Below are 20,028 nucleotides of genomic sequence, written 5' to 3'. Positions count from 1 at the left end.
GTGGTTGTGAGCCACCATGTGGTTGCTGGGATTTGAACTCTGCACCTTTGGAAGAGCAGTTGGGTGCTCTTACCCACTGAGCCATCTCACCAGCCCCGGCAGTATGTTTTCAAATTCTAGAATAGAAGCATCACTTGTCAGAAAAGCTTTTCTTCCTCCACCAGATGAGCCCCTTTGACTAATACTGCTTCTGGTCCCTTCTTCATCGTAAGCTAGTTCCATAAACTGAGGTCTTTCTTTCTGCCTACCTCTGCTTCTGGGACTAGTTAGGAACCCCCTGCAGGGCTCACTGTTCTTTGCAACTAAGTGGTTAACTGACCCTTGTCAGCTCTTGAGGCTTTGAAATCCCATATGACCTGTGTGCAAGGCCAGAAGAGAACCATTCTGAGCTTTGGTCACTTGTCTTTAAAGAGGGGACAACAAGTTCTGTTTCTCTCAGGGCGGTTGAGAACAATTAAGGTGCCTGTGAGATCAAATATGTAAAGCACTTTAGCCTGGGGCCCAGCTCAAGCTCTCTGCCACTCTGCTGGCCTGCCCCTTCAAGGCTGGCTGGAGTCTGGGGCAGCTTGTATGGCCTCTCCTCAGGTGTAAACCCAGACTCTTATCTGGATCCAACTGACAGGTAGTGGGCAAGCCTTCCCAGCTGGCAGTATGACTTAGGTGAAGTCCTGGGGCTGGCAGACTCCAGAGAACCAAAGCAAAGCCTGGGCTTCTTGGAGGGACCAGTGAGGCCGGGGAACAACGCTCTGGGAAGTCAGTCTGGGCTGGCTTTAAATCTCTAGGTCTGGGGCCATTTCCAGAAACTGTTATAGAAGACTAGAAAGGGCTCAGTTTGGTTTTAATTTACACACTAGACACTTGTTAGTTGATGCTTAATTTTTAGACCTTTAATTGGTTCCCTGTAACCTCCAAACAGATGTGGATTAGATGTAAATAGGATTCGAACCCCTGGGTTTAACAGAAAAGTTAGTATAGAAAGCATTTGTATGAGGAACCAGCAGGCACTAGGCTTCAAGGCCATTAATCCCTTTCCCATGCGCTAAAGACCTAGAGAGCCCTCCCAGAGGATTGTCCTTAAGTTGGAAATGGAGGGCCTGCCATTGCTGCTCCTTCCTTCCTTCCTTCCTTCCTTCCTTCCTTCCTTCCTTCCTTCCTTCCTTCCTTTCTCTCCCTTCTTTCTTTCTTTCTTTCTTTCTTTCTTTCTTTCTTTCTTTCTTTCTTTCTTTCTTTCTTTCAAGATTTATTTATTTATTTTAAGTATATGAGTACACTGTAGCTGTATAGATGGCTACGAGCCATCATGTGGTTGCTGGGAATTGAACTCAGGACTCCCTCCCCTTCCCTGGTTTATTGATGTTACCTCTCGCCTGTGAGACCCGGCTCCTCCAGCTTCCCACGGACTTGCCCAAGTCCGGTTAAGGGACTTGTCAAGGTTAGGGGAACATTCCGGATATCGGAGCTGTGAGTTACAATCTCTAGACTTATATGCAGGGCTCTCCAGTGTCCCCAGTGGCGGCACACTGCTTCCCTCTATCTTCACAGGCTCCTCCGCTGCCTTCTCAACCAACTCAAAGGTCACCTACCTCTCCAGTAGTTTTTCCTGTTCTCTTAAACCAAAATACCATGCACTGCCCCAGCCCATCATCATTCAGGGTTCAGTCTTTTTTTTTTTTTTTTTTTTTTTGGTTTTTCGAGACAGGGTTTCTCTGTATAGCTCTGGCTGTCCTGGAACTCACTTGGTAGACCAGGCTGGCCTCGAACTCAGAAATCCGCCTGCCTCTGCCTCCCGAGTGCTGGGATTCAGGGTTCAGTCTTATCCCTCTCCATCATATGCCCGCTTTCTCCCGGGTACCTAAAATGATACGAAGGCTGACCGGGACTTTGTCCGTGCGCTGTTGGATTCACAGTACCGTAATTCAGTCCTCAAAAAAAAAAAAAAAAAAATCATCAAATGAGTAGACTAATTCTGATTCTACCTGGGAAGCATTCAGCTCTGGGCTCTGTACCCGAGAAAGTGATCAGTAAGTAAACCGCGCCTGCCCCACCCCACCACTTCCTCTCTCTGTAGACTGCTGGAGGTGGGACTTTGGTTTCAGTAATTTAAAAAAAAAAAAAATTCACAAAAGGATGCTAATGGACCACTGGGGCAGAGAAGCTCTTGTTTAAAATAACAATGAAGTTAAATGACAGGGGGCTTTTATTAAGTGCCCTCAGTGGTGGAGGTGCTGAGGTAAACTGGGGCGCTGCTGGGTTAAGTCCTCTTGACTGCGGGTTGAAAATCCCTTTATTCCAGGAGAAAACCGAGGCAGCAGAGCTGACGGGTGGGCGGAGCTATCAAAAATGTTTGTGTGTGTCTGTGTTTGTGTCTAAGCCTTGTACAGGCTATGCGTGGCCTCAATGGCAACACACTACAAAAGAGCTATGGCCCCAACCCTCCACGCTCCTATCTTTAATTGTACTCTCCATTATTTGATTTATTCTGCTGGGAAATACGGATGGGTCTAGAACCCAGGAGTGACATTTCCTGCCTTTGCTGGCTCTTGGCTCAGAGGATCCCAGGGCTGGTCCCTGTCCCCTCCCCCACACATCTAGTGGCTCTTAGTTCTCTGCTGGTGCTACTGTGGTTTTCTTTTCCCCTTTTTAATTTTTTTGTCTTAGAATTGTAAATATTTGCATAATCAACCCCCCATGGTTTTGTTTATTTGTTTAGAGGTAACATCTCATGGTGTGGCCCAGGCTGGCCTCAAACTCCCGATTTCTAATCCTCTTGCTTCAGCCTCCCCAGAGCTGGTATTGCAGGTGTCTGGCCTGTTTCCACTGTGCTTCTATCTGCCCTCAGGTCCTCTGGAGAGAGGGAGGCCCAGTCTGTGGAGTCAGCCGTTCTTATCTCCCAGACAGAGCTGTTGGGCATTTTCTTAAGTGAGGGAGGAGAGAGGCTGTAAGGGGAGTACTTGGGTGGCTGGTGGAGCACTCAGGAGGCTGGTGGAGCATTCAGGAGGCACAGGCAGGGTTTGGGGTGGGGGTAGGGAATCTCTGAGTTCAAGGCCAGCCTGGTCTATAGAGTGAGTTCCAGGGACAGCCAGGGCTCCATAGAGAAACCCTGTGTCAAAGAAAGAGAGGGAGGTGGGGAAGAGGGAGAAGGGGGAGGGGAAGAAAAAGAAAGTAGTGGTTGAAAGGAGCGAGTCTAGTTCCTTCTGCCCTCCAGAATCAGACCCAGAAAGGCTCAGTAACCACACGGCAAACTGGCATCAGAACCAGTGTGTATACCCGGCCTCTAGGGCCCTTAGCTTTTTTTCTCTTGTTATCTTGTAGGCTCTGAGTGGTCACTTCTCCTTCAGGGGCTTTGTTGTTGTTTTTATTTTTATTTTTTTATTTTTGTCTTCTGAGACAGGGTGTCTCTGTGTAGGCCTGGCTGTCCTGGAACTCACTCTGTAGACCAGGCTGGCCTCGAACTCAGAAATCAGTCTGCCTCTGCCTCCTAAGTGCTGGAATTAAGCGTGTACCACCACTGCCACAGAACCCTTTCGGGTGACAGTGATGACAGTTTCGGCCACTTAAAAGCAGTAGTAGCAGTAGTCGTCAGGTGGCAGTGGTGCAGAGGCAGGCTAGTCTCTGAGTACGAGGCCAGCCTGCTCTACAGAGGAACAGGTAAGACTGCACAGAGAAACCCTGTCTTGAAAAGGATGGATGGCCAGGCAATGGTGGCACATGCCTTTAATTCCAGCACTCCGGAGGCAGAGGAAAATGAATTTTTGAGTTCAAGGCCAGCCTGGACTACAGAGTGAGTTCCAGGACAGCCAGGGCTACACACGGAGAAAGCCTGTCTCAAAAAAAAAAAAAAACCAAACAAAAAAAAGAAGGCTGGATAGATAGAGTGACAGACAGACAGACAGACAGATAGACAGAGAGAGGCTCAAGTATAATTTTGAGTCTTTGAACATCTGAGGTCCTAAGTCTGGATCTTACGAGGAGAAAGGGCTCACGGGACGGTCTTCTGTAGCGAAGGCAGAACTGTTGTTTGCATCAATGATGTCAAGGCTGAAGGTATGGAGACCCCCACACCAACATCCAGACACTGGGTGAATTAATGGAATGTTCTCCTAGACCGTGTATCAAGGGACAGGAGAAGTAGCCACATTCATTGGATACATAGCTTCAGCTCTAAGAAGTCAGAACAGCTGCCACCCCCAGCCTGCACATCCTCCGGGGGTCCCCCCCATGTCCCCATGGCGCAGAATGACCCGGCCCTGCTCTCCACAAAATGTGGTGTGGGAACAGAGCAACTTAAAGGAGGCCTTAGTGGACAGTGTTTGTGGTAGCAAAAGGACCAGGAATTATGGGGTCACACATGAAGGCCTGACAGTAGACAGTCCCCAGAGGGGGTGGGGCTTGACCACTCTCTTCTCTGGAAGGCTTTGGTAAGGGAAGGTAGGTTTGAAGGACCAGATCCATACTTGAGAAAATTTGGTTACAGGGTGGATACTGACTGGGCAGCGGTTGGTTAGGAGAGGGCAGGGTAATGCAGGCAGGAGCAGTTGGTGAGGCTGACAGCGGAGGAGATAGCCTAGCCACTGTGGAGAGAAGGATAAACAAATGACTGTTTGCAGGGCCTTGAGGGGGGTGCGGCTCAGTGTACAGTGTGCCCCGTACGCCAGACATGCTGCCTAGGTTCATCCTTAGCATTGCAGAGAAGACAAGAAGGAGAGGAAAATGATCATTTGAGAGGGACTGGAGTGTCATAGGCATGGAGGGTGGGAACTGGCTTTGGAAGTTGAAAAGAGTCTCCCCCTCGGCCCCAGATAGTTAGTGTCTCATCGCATAGCTCTGACTGTCCTGGACCGTGCTCTGTAGACCAGACTGGCCTTGAACTCACAGAGATCCACCTGCCTCTGCCTCCTGAGTTGCTGGGTCTAAAGGTATGCACCACTGCTGGCCCGATCTCTTGTTTTTAAAAATGCATTGTGTTCATAAATCCCAGCTTGTGTTGTTGGAGGTCAAAGGACAGCTTGTACGAGTTCAGTCTCTTTCTACTGTGGGAGCCCAGGGATTGAATTTAGGTCTTCACACTTACCCACTGAACCATGACTTTGACCTCTGTAAAGAATTCTTTCTACTATACAAGTCTTCTGGGACCACCAAGACCCTGGCCTTTCTCTTGCCCATTTGCTGTGCAGGGATCTAAGTGTTCCCCCGGCTCCTCCATTCAGGCTATACCAAGAAGATAGTTTAGAAACTCAGTGTCATTCAGGGTTGGAGAATGGGGCTCGAGAGCTCACAGGAAGTCCTCTCCGTCCTCCCTTCTGCCAAATAACCACCATGTGTTTCCCCGCAGGAGCATCGGGAGGGCCCAGCTCGGAGAGGCCCTCGAGGGCCCAGCGCCTTCATTCCAGTGGAGGAGGTGAGTTTGGAATTGGGGGCAGTTAAGAGTCTTCCGTCCCTAGGAGCAAAGGACATAGAAACGGGAAGCTCAGGATCTTTTCTTTCCCCACTCCTGATTTATTTATTTTTATTTTTTTTGATTTATTTAATTTCTTTTCTCTTCTTTCTTTCTTTTTTTTCGAGACAGGGTTTCTCTGTATAGCCCCGGCTGTCCTGGAACTCACTCTGTAGACCAATCTNGCCTCGAACTCAGAAATCCGCCTGCCCCTGCCTCCCAAGTGCTGGGATTAAAGGCGTGCGCCACCACCGCCTTGCTATTTAATTTCTTTAGAAAGCTCTTGAAGCTGGGCTGTTCTCACCCTCATTTTCTGCCAAGGAATGGGTTCAGACAGGTGAAATGATAGCGCGACAGGGCCAGGCTCGAAGCTCCCAAGCCAGAGCTTATCTCCTTTGCAATGTAAGAGGAACAAACCCACTTCGGTCTCAGCCTGTGTCCCAGCATTTTTAACCTCACATAGTGTTCTTGTATTTTTTTTTTTCTGCTTATAAATAATTTGTCTTTTATTAACAAAAAAAAAAAAGAAAGAAAGAAAGAAAGGAAAGAAACAAGAGGCCTTGGGAGTTCATCTAGATTAGAATCCTGTTTCTGTCATTTATCAGATCTGTGGTTTCAAGCAGATCTGGTTTTTCCATCTATTAATGGAGGAAAATAATAGTATTCACCTCCCAGGACAAGTTCCGACACTCAAGGAGATTCATAATTGGGTAGCTATCTGTTAGGTGAATGAATCAGGGCTGGGGATATAGCTCAGTGACAGAACGCTTGCTTCCCATGCACAAGGCCTTGGATCCACAGCAAACAGACAGGCAAACGAAGAAGTCAAATAAGTAAATGAGAGAAGGAGGAAGAAAAGGGGGAAGATGGCTGTGAGATAGCCCACTGCAGATGTCAGAGTACTTGCCTGCCATCTGCAAAGCCCTGAGCTAGACCCTTAGCGCCATATAAACTGGTCATGGTGGTACATGCCTATCATCCGACCACTTGGGGGGGGGCAGAGGCAAGAAGATCAGAAGTTTGAGGCCAGCCTGAACTGTATAGGACCCTGTACCAAAAAAACAAACAAAAAAAAGTCCAATAATGTTAAAAGGCTCTCCATGAAAAGGCACTCGGGATACGGAAACTCTTCTACACTCCCTCCTACCCTCCATGGCTGTCTGTGCCTGCCATCCTAGAATAGAAATTTTATGAAGCCAAGAGAAACTGCATTCAGTTCTTACTGCTGAGGATTGAGCTCAGGGCCTCATGCATACTAAGCGTTCATTTTACCACTGAGTCACACTCCCCAGCCCCAGCGACCATTCTTAGTTCTTTGCCTAAGTCTTCATAAATAAAAGAGAGCAGGAAGCCAGAAGTGGTGGCACGCGCCTTTAGTCCCTGCACTCTGGAGGCAGAGAGAGGCAGGTAGATCTCTGTGAGTTCAAGGCCAGCCTGGTCTATAGAGTGAGTTCCAGGACAGCCAGGGCTACACAGAGAAACCCTGTCTCAAAGAAAGGAAGAGAATAAATAAATAAATAAATAAATAAATAAATAAAGGAAACGGTCAGAGGAAGCGCATAGGATGTTTGTCTAGCTGTGAGACCCTAGGTTTGATCCTCAGCACTGAAAAACATGTTTTCATTACAAAATAAAAACGGGAAAATTGAACTGTAATTTCCTAGCTGTTTTGAGAATGGAGTTAATATGGAGTATGATATGAAGTAGAATATGAAGTATTTGGATAGCACTAGACATGTAGTAGACATTATATAAGCTGCCTAATCGTGTTTGCTTAATCAGTTTCTTTCTGATGTGGTTGGTAATGTTCAGTCTCCTATTATATCTATATAATATAATCATATATATAACAAGGAAGGTTGGTCGGTATGGGGGAGCAGGAGGGAACCCATGCGCTCCTCTTTGCCTGGCAGATCCTTCGGGAAGGATCTGAGAGCCTGGAGCAGCACCTGGGCCTCGAGGCTCTGATGTCCTCAGGGCGGGTGGACAACCTGGCGGTGGTGATGGGTCTACACCCGGACTACCTTAGCAGCTTCTGGCGCCTGCACTACCTGCTGCTGCATACGGACGGGCCCCTGGCCAGCTCCTGGCGCCACTACATTGCCATCATGGTAAGTCTGTCTGGGCATGGTGCTCCCGGGGGTGACCAGGGGTTCCAGGGGTTCAGGCTTCAGATTCATTTGGGGACTCCCCTGAGTTAATTTTTTTTTTTTTAAGGTGAAGAGGAAGTAGCTAGCTTTATTACCTCATGGAATTTTAGGATTTTGAAGAGAGGCATCTTTAGGTGTATATTTTGCAAATGGGGACAGTGAGGTGCAAAAGGGTCAGGTGACTAGCAAGCTGGTGGCAGAGCTGAAGTTAGAACATAGATTTTTCCTGCCTCTTAGATTCCAAGGGGGTTCTTCCCAGAATGGGACACAGAAGGAATGTAACTCAGGCTCATTGACCCTATCCCTACAGGCTGCTGCCCGCCACCAGTGTTCTTACCTGGTGGGCTCCCACATGACTGAGTTCCTGCAGACCGGCGGAGACCCTGAGTGGCTGCTGGGCCTTCACCGGGCCCCTAAGAAGCTCCGAAAGCTCAGCGAGATCAACAAACTACTGGCGCATCGGCCGTGGCTCATCACCAAGGAGCATATCCAGGTATGATAGGCAGAGCAAGCTGGGGACCCCCAGGAAGCTCATGGGCTGGGCTGGGGCAGCCAAGGGCAACCACCGAGTGGTTGGTTTATTTCTCCCTCCCTTCCAGGCCTTGCTGAAGACTGGCGAGCACAGCTGGTCCCTGGCCGAACTCATCCAAGCGCTGGTCCTGCTTACCCACTGCCACTCTCTGGCCTCCTTTGTGTTTGGTTGTGGAATACTTCCTGAGGGAGATGCAGAGGGCAGCCCTGCCTCCCAGGCACCTTCACCTCCCAGTGAGCAAGGCAGCCCCCCAAGCGGGGACCCATTGAACAGCTCAGGGGTAAGCCGTTGGACCCGGGTCTAGATGTGGGAGAAAACTGGTGTGGCCTCTGCTCTGGGAATAGAAACCATTGCCTGCTTCCCCTTCTCACCATAGGGAGAGAGTCCAGCAAACTTGCCTGGCTTTCAAAAGTTTCTTTTACCTGTTACTTGGAAATAAAGACTTAGCTACAGTGGGTTATGAGGAGTAAGCTATGGGTGCTTGACCTAACCACAGTACACAGCCTCTTAGGACTGAAGTCAGCTGGCTTTGTTGTTAGTCTGTTGAGATAAGCCTGGGATGGCCTGGAACTTACCGTGGCATCTAGTTCTGAGATGGCAGACCATCAATCACACTAGCTGATTTTCCTTGTTGTTTGTGGATGTTTTTGGGATTTGCTTTATTTTGAGAACGGGCTATCTATAACTCTGTGGCCCAGGCTATCCTCAAACTCATGGTGACTGCCCTCACTCTCCCACCCCCGTGAGCCACCGTATCGGGACTTTTTTTTTTTTTTTTTGTCCAGTTGACTATACAAAATTTGGGCTTTGATATAGCTCAGTGGTAGATTGCTCGTCCAGCCTGTTTGTGGCCTTAAGGTCAATCAGCAACAGCACTGAAAACCAAACAACAAAAACCACCCTCATCCCAGCACTCAGGAGGCAGAGGCAGGCTGGGCTCTGTGAGGTCAAGGCCACTGGTCTACATCTCGAATATGATTCACAGGCGACGTGTGCTGCCCAGTGTGGTGTCTGGCTCAGAAACTTCCCTAGTTCTTTCTGATCACTCAGGAAGGCCAGGAATGTGGAAGAGCTGAGTGGGGTCTTCCAGAGGGTCACGAAGGGAGTAGATGCTAATTACTGGGTCCTTCCTACAGGGTTTTGAAGCTGCTCGTGACATAGAAGCACTGATGGAGCGCATGAGGCAGCTTCAGGAGAGCCTGCTGCGGGATGAGGGGGCTTCTCAGGAGGAAATGGAGAACCGTTTTGAGCTGGAGAAGTCAGAAAGCCTGCTGGTGACCCCCTCAGGTACGGGATCACAGGTGTCAGTGCCAGGGGCTGCCCCTCTCTCTTTATGCTTCTGATGGGAACAGATACGTCTGCACACCCCTGCCTTCTTCCAAGAGGTTCAGACTTACCTTTGAATCCTGGTCTGTTAGCCCTGAATTCAGGGCTTGTGTGAGGTTGCTGGAGCCAAGCTGGGAGCCTTTCCCAGGCTGAGCCATTCTGTAAAACGGACATTATTACTATTGTGTGTGTGTGGGGGGGGGTTGCATCCTGGGTCCTTGGGTAGGAGCAACCTCCTCCCCAAGATGGGCTCTCTGTGGTCCCTACTGTACTCCTCCCACCCCCAACTCCACCTCCCTGATGACGGGGAGCCTACTGTGGTCTCCTCATCCTCACTGTCCCTTCTTTCTGATGTGGCCCTCAGCGGATATCCTGGAGCCTTCTCCACACCCAGACATCCTATGCTTTGTGGAGGACCCCACATTTGGATATGAAGACTTCACTCGTCGAGGAACTCAGGCCCCCCCAACCTTCCGTGCCCAGGTGTTGTTCGTTGTTTCAGATTTACACAGAAGTAGGGGCAAGCACTCTTAAGTGGTTCTAAGTTGACCACTCAGAAAACCCCACCTCAGAAAGAGAGGGCAGTGGAGACCTGAAAGGTCCCTATTGTGGGTCGGGAGGTCATCACCCAGAGACATCCTGGTTGGTTTCTCGGGCTCAGCACAAGCAGTATATGAAATCTGTGGTTCAGGCAGGTTATGTCATGCAAAGCTAAAGCGTGATTCCTAGACGTCCCGAGACCAGATCTCTGGCCAGCCTTGGCCTTCCGACATCATATTCACTGATCTCTTCCCCATCCCTCAGGATTATACCTGGGAAGACCATGGCTACTCACTGATCCAGCGGCTCTACCCCGAGGGGGGGCAGCTGCTGGATGAGAAGTTCCAGGTAGCCTACAGCCTCACCTATAACACCATCGCCATGCACAGTGGTGTGGACACCTCCATGCTCCGCAGGGCCATCTGGAACTACATCCACTGTGTCTTTGGCATCAGGTGAGCATGTGTCCCCCAGGCTTAGGTCCCGAGGGTCCTGCAGGTTGTCCCTGAGCTCACTGTCGTTTTCAGTTCTTGTGCTCTCCTGGGCTGTGATAACTTTTCGAGCCAGGCTTATGACTATGCAAGTTTAAAGCTAGTGAGAACGCCCACCTCTCAGCCTTTCTAAACAAGGCTCTTTATGCTCTCCCAGAGATAGCTAACCAGGCTTTGCTCTGGTGCCTGAGGAAGACTCAGGATCAAACCCCGGGCCCTGTGAAGCCTAGCGGAACACTCTCTGGTTTATTTTATTTTGTGTTGTTTTGCGTCGTTTTTCTTATTTATTTTTGATGTTTGGGTATAAGGTCTCACTCTGGAACCTCAACGAGCCTAGATCATGTATGCTTCGGGCTAACCTTGAACTTGTTAGAATCCTCCTGCCTTAGCATCTTAGCTGCTGGGCTTACAGACCTACTCCACCAAACAAAGTACTCTAGCTTATGATTTCATGTGGTTTTTGTGCGTGTATTCACACACCTCTACGCAAATACATACATAAACATGTGCATACCTATGTGCACGATACACAGAGTCACGTTGTAAATTTCCAATAGTGTATCTTTTCTTACAGTAAATAAGGACAGTACTGATATGTACAGTGGTGTACTTTTAATAATATTTCCATCCATAACCTATTATGCAGCTCTTGAAAATTACACAGGAGAGCCAGGCATGTAGACAGTGGTCACATATACAGGATAAATAGTATTGTGAGTTAAATTTTACCTTGTTAAATCTCTTCCTGATTTCAAAACAGTTATGTGTATTTTTTGTTTTTGTTTTTTGTTTTTTTTTTTTTGTTTTTTTTTTTTTGTTTTATTTTGGTTTTTTGTTTTTCGAGACAAGGTTTCTCTGTGTAGCCCTGGCTGTCCTGGAACTCACTCTGTAGACCAGGCTGGCCTCGAACTCAGAAATCCGCCTGCCTCTGCCTCCTGAGTGCTGGGATTAAAGGCGTGCGCCACAATTGTGTGTGTATTTTATTTCTTTGTATGTATGTTGTGCACACATACACGTGTGTGGCTCGGCCTACATGTGGGGATCAGAAGAAAACTTGCTGGAGTTAGTTTTCTCCTTCCACCATTTGGAGCCCAGGGGATCAAACTTGGGTCATCGGTCTTGACGGCAAGCTCCTTTAGCCATTGATCCACCTCACCTGCCCACTGACGGGTTTGAGGAAGACCTTTTTTAGGAGCCATGTGCTATTTACTGTTGAGTATTTAGGGTTTTTTTTTTCAGGGTGGGTTTGGTTTTCCTTTTGTTCCTTTTCCCCCTTCCCTACGTTCTCCTCTCTCCCCACCCCCAAGGAGTCGGAGACTCTGTTGGCTCAGATTTGGGACCCCTCTGCCTCTTTGGCCACCAGCACTGTCGGCAGTTTTTACTCTTAGAAACACTGTTTGCACTGGCCACTCCCCCACACATGTTCTTATAGGTAAATGCCCAAAACAACATGACTTATCCAAGAGATACAGAGAGAACTTTGTTTCTTTTTGAGATGTGGTCTCATGGTAGCCCGGGGCACCTTGAACTCGGAGCTGACTGTCTGTTTTCGTCTCTAATGCTGGCATTGCAGCTGCCAGCTGATCCCCTGACTCGTGACTTTTTCTGTTTTGTTTTGTTTTGTTTTTCTCTTTACTTTTCTTTCTTTTCTTTCTTTTCATTGATTTATTTTCATGTATACCTGTAAATCCAGCACTGGAAAGGCCAAGACAGGAAGGGCAGGGGTTCATGGCCACCCTTGGCCATTTAACAAGTTCAACAGCTGGGCGACAGGACTCTCCCAACAACAGCAATAAGACCCACCCGCACTCCTCAGATCGCCTGAGTTTTACTGCTCTCAGGTGTTTTCTTCCTACCTGTTGTCCAGGCACACATAGAAACCAGACTAGGGAGGGCGAGACCGTGGCTGCTCACTCCCTGCCAATTCATTGTCTTCTCTAGGCCCCGCCCGTTTGGTCCACTGGTAACATTAGCACTGTCTGCTTTGCCCTCAACCGCTGTCCTCACTGACCTTCGTGTCCTTTACTATAGGACAGTAAGTGTGGGAGAGCTGCATTTGAAAGTCATTCTCTGCTGTCTAGGGCAAGGGCCTTCTTTGAATCTCAGGAAAAGTAAATTGATGAACACTGAATATTGTGTATGACTGGGGTGTATACTCTCGAGGGTCCGACAGTCAGAGCTCAGTAGCGTGCGCCCGCTGTCATTGTTACTTGGAGCGTTCCTCTGCGAGCCTGGTTACCTCTGATGACATATGATGACATATGATGTCAGCTGTTTTTCTAAGAGGAACCAGGCTTCTCACGGCTTCCCACCTTCTCGATTTTCTGCCACTCTGTTCCTCCTTCTGTGGGGTGGGGGCGGGGGAGCCAGGCTGCTTCTGGGAGCGCAGACCATGAGCAATGCTGTCGGGTCTACCCATCAGATACGATGACTACGATTACGGGGAGGTAAACCAGCTCCTGGAACGGAACCTCAAAATCTATATCAAGACGGTGGCCTGCTACCCTGAGAAGACGACCCGCAGAATGTACAACCTCTTTTGGAGGCACTTCCGCCACTCAGAGAAGGTAATGGCGTCTCGGACATGAGAGGGGGCATAGAAGAGTCACAGGGGTAGGACCCAGTGAGGTTTACACTGTGGACCTATCCTGCTGAGTGGTACACCTGGGCCTGTTGCCCCTGGTTAAATTCTATTCTGCTGTGTGATTTCAGATTTCATTTATATTGGGCACTCCGGTCCTTGTTTTCCACACGTTAGGTGGGCATAAATGCAGATTTTTTATTTGTATGGTTTTTTTTTTTTTTTTTTTTTTTTTTGAGACTTTTTTTCTGTGTAGCCTTGACTTGTCCTGGAACTCACTCTGTATACCAGGCTGGCCTTGAACTCACAGACATCTGCTTGCCTCTGCCCCCTGGGTGCTAGCATGAGCCACCACCACCACCTGGCCATAGGTATGGGGTCTTAATCCTCACATAGGAGCAATGTGACTTTGGGCAAGTTACATCTGAGCGTCTCCCCTTTATAATGACAAGGGACACAATGAGACTATGGTTGGAAACATTTGATCCGGCCCTAGAGCCAGTTAGCTAGAAGCTCTTTTCAGACTTAGGAGGTAAAACATTTGTCTCTGCACCATTGCTGAGTCTTAGCAGAGAGGTCAGGGCATCTTGGTGGGAGACATGGGTAAAGTGAGTGGCAGGACTGGAAGATCAGTTGTCAGCCAGCCTTGTTCTTTCTGATCCCCAGGTTCACGTGAACTTGCTGCTCCTTGAAGCCCGCATGCAAGCCGCCCTGCTCTATGCCCTGCGCGCCATCACCCGCTACATGACCTGACTACCCCGCACGCAGGACCAGCACCCGGAGCAGCTGATCCAGGGCCACCGTCCTCTGTGCAAGGACTTCTGTGTCTGGAGACAGATCCAGGAAGGACCCTTTCTGTCTCAAGTCTATCCACCACATGCTGGGGATGGGCATGTCTGTGGCCCCGGGCAGCCCCCAGGACAGGCCACACCTTCCTTTTCCTCACTGGACTGAACAGGACTGTTGCACTGACTTTGGGGTCTGAGCTCTGTCCCTGGAGCTGGAAGAAGATTAGGAAAGGCCAAGGGCCACATCTCCTTTTCTTCCCCCGCTCCTAAAAGCAGATGAAGGCTACAGAGCTAAGGCTGGGCCCCAGGCACCACAAGAGCTGCCTTCCTGGACTGGGAAGCCCCTGGCTGCCCACGTGGGAGAGGAGCAAGGACGTCCAGGGACGAGCACTCCAGGAAGCTTGCCTTCCATCCTCATTCTCCAGTTTCATCAGCCCCCCCCCACACACACACCTGCCTCCCACCCATCAATGTGAAAGTTGGACTCACAGCTGGTCTGTGTGCCCGGTTCCCCCAAAGCCTGTTCTGTTGGGCAGCCTGCTCTTTGGTTACCTGAATAGGGGGTTCAGTCCTTTTGTCTCTTTTGCCCTTGTGCCCTTTTCTCCCATGCCTGGTGGTGTGGGGCCTGGGAGAGGGGCCAAACATATCCAAAGAACACACTGTCTCTGGAGAGTTGGAGCCTATGGTGGTCTCCCTGCTGTCTGAAGAGTAAGGAATGGCTGCTGGTGAACTCTGTATTTGGGTCTTGAGGACCTCACCATGGAGCCAGAGTCAGTCTGTCCCTCTAGATTGTATTGCCACACGGAGGCTGGCATCCCGTCCTCCTCATCCCTTGGGTTCTGCCAAGGGTACTTGCCAAAAACAAGAAACAAAAACACTGAGCCTTTCTTAGGTGACACCAGGGCCCACCCAGTAAGATGCATATAGCAAAGTTATCTTTTCCCTCAGCCGCATGGCTCCACACTTGGACCTCACATTGGAGACGGGGGGATTGGCTTACATTTCTCAAGATTTGATGCTTTCCTCTAGGCTCTCTGGCCAAACCATCAACAGCAGACTGATTTTTCTTGAAAGACCTTGAAGGTCCCTGGGGACCCTTATTCTACAGTAAGCCTTTCCTGGCTGCCTTCCAAGGGACACCACCCCCATCCCAGTATCCCATCTGTCCCCTCTCCCGGATTTAAATGGATGACTTGGCAGAAGCAGCCACCACCGACAAGCACTTTGCAGAGCAAACAACTGTGAATTCTGACGTCCCTTCCCCTTCCACCAGCCGCGGTAGGTAGCTGCCTCCTCTCAGACCAGTCCAGAGCTGCCCGAGGAAACCAAGGACACCCTGCTGCCATCTCCAGCTCATCTCCATCGGGCCAGGCACCACAGGAGCCTGGCCAATGTGCCACACTTGACGCCCGTGCAGGCACGGGAAGCCACTAGTACCCCCTCCAGGCTTGAAAGCTCTCCCTGCAGTGAAGGTGGGCAAGAGAGGAGGGGGCCCAGCATGGGGGTAGGTTCTAGAGGGGACATGATGATGCCGACAGTGTCCCCTGGGTGGGTTGGGAAAGGGCATCCAGTGTTAAAGTGCAGAAATCTTGGACCTTGTAAGCAGTAATAGAAATAAAAGTGCTGAGGTTTGTTTTGTAGTCCTTGCTAATGGGATGTTTGTCCGTTTCCTGAAGGCCAGAGTTCACATCCTAGTGCAAGCCAGAAGCTGGGATTGCGTCACAGACTTGACCTCATGGCCTCTGCCCTGCCTTTGCCTGTGCCCAGTGATTGCGAGACTGGGAATCGCTGGCATTGGAAGTCAACTTGGACGTGCTTGGGGCTCAGTAATCCTGATTGCCCCGTGTGTGTGAGGTCCCAGGCTCCACAAAAACAAGTCTACCATTGCTTGGGTGCTCAGCCCCACTACCCATTTAGCATGCCTGGCACTGGGGACTGGGAAATGGCAGTGGTGTTTTCTGACCGAGGTGGCCCTGAGCTGGGTAGTGGGAGGCCACCTTGAAGCTGCAACCCATTGAGGTGAAATGACATTGATGAGGCTGTGGAGCCTGGGTACTTGTGGGACCTGCTTGACGGAGGCCTTGGCATTCCTGGGTTTTTCCCCATTGTGGACATCCTGTGACCGGGGTGAGGGTCAGGTAGGGGGTGTGGCCACCTGAGGGGTCACCCCTCACCACATCATTATGCTTCTTGTCTAGAACTGAGGAGTCAGGACTTTCAAAAAAAGTTAAAAATAGGAGGAGGAAGTGAAAAGGAAGAACTTGAGAGAACAATGGCTCAGTGCTAAGACCATTTGCTACCCTTGCAGAGTCCCGGAGTTCAATTCCCAGCACCTGTACAACTGCCTACCACTCCAGATCTAGCAGATTTAACACCCTCCTTTGTCCCATGTGGCACCTGCACACACGTGCCTACACACACAAACACACAAAAATTAGAAAGTTGAATGTAGCTGGACATGGTAGTATACATCTTTGATCCCTGCACTTAAGGAGACTGAGTCAGGCATATAGGAGTTCAAGGCCAGTTTGGTCTTCAGTGGGCTACACAGAGAAACCCTGTCTCAAAACAAAACCTCTGTCTCAAGGCAAGAGTGCTACAACGGGATACCTACTCCCTTCCCCTCTGCACACTCCAACACAAGTGCATACACAAGACACACACAAAATTAAAAAAAAAGAATACATAGAAGAAAAGAATTTGAGGCATCCCCAGAGTTGTTCCTGTTCATTTAAAGGTGTCGTCAACCCTGATCAAGCTACTTGGTACCAGGAATTAGAAAGTGCGGCAGGAAAACCACATAGTGACTAAGCTAAGACCTCTCTGCCGGCTTCCCATTTACCCTGAACACTGCCAGCATACACTGAAATGTGTGGGTCCTCCCAGAAGCCTTCCCACCAGAGACCTGTGAACACTACACCTCTCAGATAGCCATGTAGGCTCCCCTCAGGCTTTCTTCAGTCCTGCCACTGCTGGCTCATAGGCATGTAGCCACCATGCCATACATTCTTTGTATCTTTGTATTGCTTCTGTTCCCAGACTAGCTGATTTTTTTTCCTTCAGTTTGTGTTTCCTTCTGTTTGTGTGTGTGTGTGTGTGTGTGTGTGTGTGTGTGTGTGTGTGTAGGTCAGAGGTTCACTTTGAAGCCCTCAAGGCTCTCTTTCCACCATTCAGGACCTGAGGATCAAACCTGGGGCAGGCTTGGCGTCAGGCACCTGTGCACACAGATGTTTGTCCAGCTCTCAGTCTGAATCTTTTTTTTTTTCTTCATTTTTGAGCCCAAGGATCTAACGATGTAGCCCTGGCTGTCCTAGAATTCTCTATGTAGGTGTTCTCTTTTGCCCGTGGAGGCCTTGAACTTTCCTTGTAGCTAAACATGGCCTTGAACTCCTGACCACCTGAACTCTTGGCAGTTCTTGTCCCCAGTATTGTAATCAATGGCTCTTGATCCACAAGCAACATAGCTGGGTACTAATCATTATCTATTTTGTTTGACTTTACAATTTTTGTAATTGTTTTGTTGTTGTAATTTTTTGCACACTGCAACTTTTTAGCCTTTGGCTGATCCTGAGTAGAAGGAGCAGAAGGAATCTCCTGCCGCTAGCTTTCAGAGAGTCCCCAGAGCCCTAGGGAAGGCAGATAGGAGACTGAGCTGTGCTGGACAAATTCACACCTTCGAGGACCAGTGGCTGGAGGCAGAGCTGGAGAAGTTACATCTTTAACACCTGTTCTGGTGTTTGCTCACTCGCCAGAGGCTGAGGAGCCAGTTAAGTACCAAGCCCTGGAGATACAGGAGTAAATTCTGGGACAAAGTTGCCACTCTCTTGGGATTTGCCTGCAAGTGGAGGAGGCTGACATAGGATTGTTGCTCAACTCATGATTGAACATTGCAATTGTGGTTGGCATCACAAAGAAGAAATGTGAGGTCCTCCAAAGCCATTTCCAATGCCCGAGCAGAAACTTCCCTTCCAGAGAAATGACTATTAACAGCAGCTGCAGCACATTCATGAGCACTCCCCACCCACTGAAGTACCTTCTTGGAAGCTGAGAATAGTTGGAGAACTTCTCTACATTCCTCTGGCTTTCCACAGACTCTGCTGCCCATTCCTTTCCTCCCTCCCCACTCCATTCATAGTGTCAGTTTTAGCTGAGTGTTTTAGCTGTCTTTTTAGAACTGCACTGGGGAGCCGGGCGTGGTGGCACAGGCCTTTAATCCCAGCACTCGGGAAGCAGAGGCAGGTGGATTTCTGAGTTCGAGGCCAGCCTGGTGAGTTCCAGGACAGCCAGAGCTATACAGAGAAACCCTGTCTCGATAAACCAAACAAAGAAAAAATTAAAACCAAAACAAAAAAACTGCACTGGGGTGGAGGGAATACCTTGACTGATGGTTTTGTCCCCTCTAGATGATGGAAGTCAGCTTTCAATGGGTGCTTGATGGCAGAGGAGTATTCTGAGGTCTGTTGGGGATAGGTCTGCTGGGGATGGTGGTACACACCTACAGAGCAAATTAAAAGCTAGCCTAGGCTACAGAGAAAGACCGTATTTCCTTGTTCTTGTTTTGAAATGGGATCTTGTAACCTCAGGCTAGTCTCCAACCCCTTACATAAGAGAAACTGTGTCTGCCCCTTGAGTGCCGTGTTGGGATAATATTATTGTGCACTGTGTAAAGATTGTCTCTGCATATTTAGTGCTGGCAGAGAGTTGAGTGCACACCAGACTTTGATATTTTTATTTTTATTGGATCATTTCCTGCCTGGGTATTTTGTAAACACGCCCTCTCTCGCCTTCTGATTGGTTTAATAAAAAGCTGATGTCCTGTAGCAAAAGGGGAGAGAATGTGGGGCACTTTCAGCAAAGATGGGAGCTGGTGGGCTAAGAAAGCACCGTTTATGGAGCTGGGGTTACGGGACTATGCCAATATCCTAGGTTCCCGTGGTGCTAAGGATTGAGCCTGAGGCGCTGTGAACATTAGGCAATGCTATCAATTGAGCTATAGGCCCAACCCAAAGATCTTGTCCCTGAAAAAAGTCTTTGGGAAGTCTGCTCCTTTTGTCTCTCTTTTAAGCAACTTGGAAGGATCACCCTAGCTCCTGTAGTAACTTTGTATCTGTTAGAGCTACAGTGAAGCCCAACTTCTTGCCAGCTCTGCTTCTCCCTGCCCTAAGATACTATTCTCAAACAAAGCTGTATGCAAATTTCCACCTCTGAGTGTGTTTACCAGGGATATCCAAGATACTTTATCACTCTAGACATGGAGAAGGGCTGGCCCTGCTTGAGGTCTGTCACATGGATGGAGTAGTACCACAGTCCTACACTTTCCTGCCTTGATTTTTCCTTTGTTTTTTAAAAATTTGTTTTTAACTTATAATTTTTTTTAAACATTGTTTTAAGTCGTTTTACAGGGCAATGGTGGTGCATGCCCTTAATCCCAGTACTCAGGAGGCAGAGGCAGGTGGATGGCTCTCTGGACAAAAGGCTCAGTAGAAAAGAGAACTCAGCTACTCTTGTAAGGACTTGGGTTGTTCCAAGCACCAACCTGGAGGCTCACAGCTGTCTGTAATTCCAGCTCCAGGAAATCTGGTGCCGCCTTCTGGCCTCCTTGGGGACCAGGCATGCACATGGTACACAAATACACATTCAGACACTCACAGTACACCAAAAAAAAAAAGTAGAATCTTTTTTATTTGTTTGTTTCAAAGCTTTATGTGAACAATCACACACACATGTGGTCAGAGAATAACATGAGAGTTGGTTTTCTCCTTCTCCTATGTGGGACCCCAGAATGACTCTCAAGCCCTCACTTATCAGCACAGGCCTTTAGAGCCTTCAGAGCCATTTTGCCAGTCCTCTCAATGCCTCCACCTCCCCCTTCCTTTCTTTTTTTCCAAGTCAGGGTTTCATGTAGCCAATGCTGGTCTTCAATTTACTTTGTAGCTGAGGCTGGCCTTGAACTCCTGATCCTCTTGCCTCTACCTCCGAAGTACTAGGATTGCAATCTCCCTGCCTTAACATTTTCTCGTCTTGAGGTTAGTGGCAGAAAGTGTGTTAGCGAGATTGGGTTTCTGTTCCCATGGCTAGAGACCTTGAATAAGTCACTTCCTCTCCCTGGAGAAAAGCAAATATAGTGTTCAAACTTCCCTGAAGTCTGGTCTTGAAAAGAAAAAAAAAATATATATATATATATAT

General features: G+C 48.9%; 1 protein-coding gene across 1 annotated transcript in view; it reads left to right on the top strand.

The window, feature by feature from the left end:
* The window catches only part of Sesn2 (sestrin 2), a 17,318-nt gene extending 2,603 nt beyond the window's left edge, over window positions 1-14,715 (top strand). The window contains exons 2-10 of the mRNA XM_021199943.1: window positions 5,333-5,398; window positions 7,348-7,545; window positions 7,895-8,077; window positions 8,184-8,396; window positions 9,253-9,403; window positions 9,807-9,925; window positions 10,247-10,437; window positions 12,896-13,040; window positions 13,721-14,715. Of these exons, the coding sequence (XP_021055602.1) occupies window positions 5,333-5,398; window positions 7,348-7,545; window positions 7,895-8,077; window positions 8,184-8,396; window positions 9,253-9,403; window positions 9,807-9,925; window positions 10,247-10,437; window positions 12,896-13,040; window positions 13,721-13,807 (1,353 nt within the window). The 3' untranslated portion in view covers window positions 13,808-14,715. The remainder of the gene's footprint in view (window positions 1-5,332; window positions 5,399-7,347; window positions 7,546-7,894; window positions 8,078-8,183; window positions 8,397-9,252; window positions 9,404-9,806; window positions 9,926-10,246; window positions 10,438-12,895; window positions 13,041-13,720) is intronic.
* The last annotated feature ends 5,313 nt before the right edge of the window (window positions 14,716-20,028 follow it).

This window comes from Mus pahari, chromosome 6 (assembly GCF_900095145.1).
Source record: "Mus pahari chromosome 6, PAHARI_EIJ_v1.1, whole genome shotgun sequence".
NCBI classification, from domain to species: domain Eukaryota; kingdom Metazoa; phylum Chordata; class Mammalia; order Rodentia; family Muridae; genus Mus; species Mus pahari.
The sequence above is the reverse complement of the archived record's forward strand: the minus strand, read 5'-3'. Positions and strand labels throughout refer to the sequence as shown.